Source organism: Sprattus sprattus (assembly GCF_963457725.1).
Source record: "Sprattus sprattus genome assembly, chromosome: 17".
Taxonomy (NCBI): domain Eukaryota; kingdom Metazoa; phylum Chordata; class Actinopteri; order Clupeiformes; family Clupeidae; genus Sprattus; species Sprattus sprattus.
Window position 1 is genome coordinate 6,530,522 of NC_137915.1, and position 5,000 is coordinate 6,535,521.

Below are 5,000 nucleotides of genomic sequence, written 5' to 3' on the forward strand. Positions count from 1 at the left end.
GAAGCCGATGCGGCAGGCTGTCGGAAAACAAATACACAAACAACGCAAAGATGAATTATGAACGCACACATGAAGTATGTCACTCTCGTCATACTTACGTAAACAAACAAACAATCAGATGTAAACATGTCAACATGAAAACATCTCAGACCACTCCAAAATAAACATGGCAGCTGACTGCTATTTCACAGAACATTATACAGAAAAGTCACTTTATTGATGTACAGTGATACGAAAGTCTTTCTTTTGACAGTTCAACCAAATTGTGCATTCAGTGGTTCTGAGAGGGAGAGAGAATGTTCTAGAGAGAGAAGAGTCTACTCTGCTCTCATCTCCTTGTCCTCTGAAGCGTGAGGACATCTCTACACGGCCTGCCTGATGTGTATCTGTGTGTGTGTGGGTGTGTGTGTGTGTGTGTGTGTGTGTGTGTGTCCATGTATGTGTATCTGTGTGTGTGTGGGAAGGGTTAAGTGTGTTCAGTGATCAGCCCCCTACACGAGAGAGCAAGTGAGAGAGTGAGAGAGTGTGTGTGTGTGTGTGTGTCTGTGTGTGTGTGTGTGTGAGTGTGCATTAGAGCTGTGCTCCTGAGGGAGAGTGCCTCAGACTCCCCCCACTGCTGTGAACTAAAAGCCAAACCCTTTATTTTAGCAAACACATCTCAAACATGTCACTTCTCATCAGACACAGCAGTCTGCCCACTGCACACACACCCACACACACACACACACACACACACACCACACACACACACACACACACACACACACACACACACACACACACACACCACACACACACACACACACACACACACACACACACACACACACAGGCAGAGAGGGATAGGGAGAGTCTTTTTTCCTCTCCTCTCTCCCTCTTTCTTTCTGGCACTTTCTTCATCTCCCCCTTCAGTACGTAACTCTGTAATAGAACTCCCCCTCTCTCCCTCCCTCTCTCCCTCCCTCCCTCCATCTCTCCATCCTCCAAAACCAAAGCTGAACTTCAAACCTCCATAATGGAAGACAGCAGATGGGAGCAGGGACATTTTTTGAAGCGGCTGTAAGAGAGCTTGTCTGTGCGACATGCAGGCTTCTTTTTCTCAGTCTGGCACCAATCTCACAGGGTGACTAATTCACCCAGCAGGGGTCTGGCTGGATGTAAAGTTCACTTTGCTTCAAACAGCCGTGTCAGGCAGGTGAGTCAAAGTCTATACCACTTCACCGCCCCCAAACCCCCCCCCCCCAAGATATACACTGAAACAATAAACTAGAAGTGCTCTTACAAAGCTGATCAGAATGTGCTGTGACTAAGAAACAGGGGTACGCAATTTACTACAGATTGATGTTTTAGTCCTCGTTAGATGTGAGGGACATCTACCTGAGGGCAGATAACAGCTGACAAAAGATCTGATATTACTGATAAACTACATTTCAGATTCCTTGTAGGTTGGATCTATCCTGTGACAGAAGTGACAGGGGAACATCACGGCTCATAGGTAAACAGCACCTTTGATTACACCGAAGAATAAACCGATTGAAAGACCTGATTGCAATCAATTTGTCTCAGTTACATAACAACCTCCGCATGAAGTCTGTTACTCTCACAGTCACGACTTCAGATTATTTTTGGTTAGTTTGGTCAGTGCCGTCTAGCACAAGGCTGTCAGTCCAGTTACTAGCATTATTATTTGCTGTGACTCACACATGAAGCAATACGTATTTTAGCATTAAAATAAGCTCCAGTGGTGAGACTCCATGTGGAGGATTCGGCACAAACACACCTCTGCTGTCTGAGCTCATGCTACACATAGCAACTCTACCACTACTGGAGGACATTTTCTGGTAGGAGTTTGCCTTAAAACCTTTTCTTTCACTCACTCTCTCTCTCACACACACACACACACACACACACACACACACACACACAGACAGACACAATCTTGCTGTTTTTTACTGTCCCTCGGTGTGACATTACAGAATTTAACACATTTGCCAGGCAACATGGAATGACTAAAAGTTTCCATCAGGCTTCTTCTACGGCTCTTTACGATGAAACCACAGTCCACCGCTCGGGCAGTGCCACAGTGCCACACACACACACACACACACAGACAGACACACACACACAGACAGACAGACACACACACACACACACACACACACACACAGAAGTGCCATGTGGCATGACTGTTCTCAGGCTTCATACACACACAGGCGTATGTGAAGACAGAATCAGAAGGCAGACGGGGAGCCATTCTGAGTCACCCAGCTATGCTATGCTACAGGCTACAGCCCTCATAGCATGGGTGTTACTAGGATGACACGGAGTGAATCATGCTACTGATATGATGCTAAGCCTGGCAGAGGCTTGGGATGGGTGTGCATGTGCATGCGAATACCTGGGCACGGGGTGTGAGTGTGTGAGTGTGTGAGTGTGTGTCTGTCTCTGTACCTGTGTGTACATGTGGGAATACATGAGGTGGAAGCAGGGAAGGAAAGTGAGATTAGGAGACAGAGAAAAGGAGGCGCCTGGTCTTTACCACAAGCAGCTGGACATCACACACACACACACACACACACACACACACACACACAAGCACATGAAACCACTACCACTCAACCGTAGGAGCGAAAGAAAAACTGCCCAGTAAAAAATGAAAGGGAAGAGAAGAGCGAGAGTTGGATGGCGTCTGACTGGCCCAACCTCCTTCACAGGGGGACCCCTCGTTAATCCGGGGCGTGTCCCCGACAGTGAAAAAAAATTCACAAGAGGAGAGGGGGACGTTTCGCTTCTCGGGCGGCATGCCCAACCCCGTGCATTCTGCTGACGGAGATCCAGCAAAAGCCGCGGGGACCGCAGTTTAACATCCGGCCTCGTCGCGCTCCCCGCATCCCGCCAGCTTTTATAACACCTGAACGTCTCTCCCATTCGCACATGCGGCCCAAGGGAGATGAATACGATCAGGAATTGGCAGCTGATAATGGCGGCATTATTTTTTACCGAGGGGGGGGAATTTGGCATGGCTCCCCCCCAGGCCATGAATCTTTGATGACAGACATGTGTGGAGTCGCCACACGATACGTTCTGCTCGCTCAGAGGGTTTTCTGTGCTTTCGATGCTGAACTCATGCCATACCACAATGTTTAGGGCCGGTAAAGAACCTCTGTGTTAATTGACTTGATTTCAAATGCTATTACTTTGACACAACACTAGTCATGAACAATTTGGAAAGCACACATACTGTATCTCATAACTGGTTGTACTGTATATATCACAAATCTGGCTCAATTTGTGGCCCCTTTGCACTACATGTAACAAAAACAACACGATCAAGCTAATTCTTGTAATATAACAACACATCGGTATGACACAATGCGGTGTCAGCAAACTGAACCGCAAAAAATATTTAAGCGCATTGTTTACATCTCCAGAGAACATTAGAGCAAGACTGTTTTGATTAGTATTCACTTGCATCCACCACAAGCACAACATAACAGACAGGTACTTGCTCAATACTACACACCACACTTACACACATACATGGCCTCATTTATCTTCTTCCTCCACTCTATCTATGATATCCAAGGTTAAGGATTAGATATATTACACTCCAGTAAAGAGCTGTCACATCCACAGCAGCACGATTTGCATAAAAAGCACACAACCGTCTTCCATATACATGGAGGGTTTGTTGATGCAGTGAGATCCCCTCATTGATCTACCAGCGCTGAGTAAATCAAAGGGATGAGAAAACAATAAAATGAACACATCAATGGTAGCGGCAGGAGTCTCGCCCATTAAATATTTATATGTCTGACTATGGCGCACTTCTGCTGATGCAAATCAATAGCTCTCATGCAGATGTAATGTCTTTGCATTGTGTGAACTGTAATGGCAGAGACAGCCAAGGGACACAGAGAGGGAGGAAGAGAGAGAGAGACGAGAGAGAGAGAGAGAGAGACGAGAGAGAGAGAGAGAAAGAGAGAGAGAGAGAGGAGATGAAAGGAAGAGTGAGACAGTGTGTGAGACGGAGATGTGTAAAAAGATATAGAGGAGAGCACCGAAAGCAAGAGAGCCAATCAGATGGAACAGATATCTTTACTGGTCTGACAGAAGAGGGGTGTTGTCGTTGGTGGTTGGAGGCTCTGTCTCAAATGTCCCATCACCCCCCGACAACCCCCCCCCCCACACACACACACCCGGGATAACTGATAAGTTGCCATACCGACGTCATTTATATTCCGTGTGAGGCAGCAGGTCCATAATGAGAAAGATCAATGGGCATCAAGCTGCCACCTTGCTGACAGGTCCCTATGGAGACGGAGGGGAGAAGCATCCTCAGCACACAGATGCAGAGGAGATGAGGAGGAGACGAGAGGAGAGAGGAGGAGGGGAGAGGAAAGGAGAGGAGGGGAGGGGAGAGGAGAGGAGAGAAGAGGAGGGGAGAGGAGAGGAGAGAAGAGGAGGGGAGGGGAGGGGGAGAGGAAAGGAGAGGAGAGGAGAGGAGAGAAGAGGAGGGGAGAGGAGAGGAGAGAAGAGGAGGGGAGGGGAGGGGGAGAGGAAAGGAGAGGAGAGGAGAGGAGAGAAGAGGAGGGGAGAAGAGAGGAGAGAAGAGGAGGGGAGGGGAGGGGGAGAGGAAAGGAGACGAGAGGAGAGGAGGGGAGAGGAGACGCCTCCAGGCATAAATATTAGGGTTTGCGCTGGTGGGCATGAATTATGCAGACGTGTCGGGTGAAACACAACAGGCCCACCACTCCTGCCCTGGCTGGAATCAAAGGGCTTTGAGTGTGACGTTAACCTCTGAGAGGTAATGAGAGGAGGGCGCTCCGCCATGTCTGTGCCCCCTGCCAGTTATGGGAGTAGGGCTTGGGACTAAACTGTTTGTTTAAAGCCTTGATGTAAGGTTATATGTGTGTGTGTGAAGGTAGATTTGGGAGTGCATGCATGTGTGTGTGTGTGTGTGTGCGTGTGCGTGTGGGAGTGCATGTGCGCGCGCGTGT

At 48.3% G+C, this 5,000-nt stretch overlaps 1 protein-coding gene across 1 annotated transcript in view; it reads right to left on the minus strand.

Moving 5' to 3' along the window:
• Positions 1 to 5,000, minus strand: part of ek1 (eph-like kinase 1) — a gene marked incomplete at both ends in the record, with an annotated part of 76,091 nt that overhangs the window by 41,566 nt on the left and 29,525 nt on the right. The window contains one exon of the mRNA XM_080855259.1: positions 1 to 17. This exon is cut by the window's left edge and continues 139 nt beyond it. Within this exon, the coding sequence (XP_080711385.1) occupies positions 1 to 17 (17 nt within the window). The remainder of the gene's footprint in view (positions 18 to 5,000) is intronic.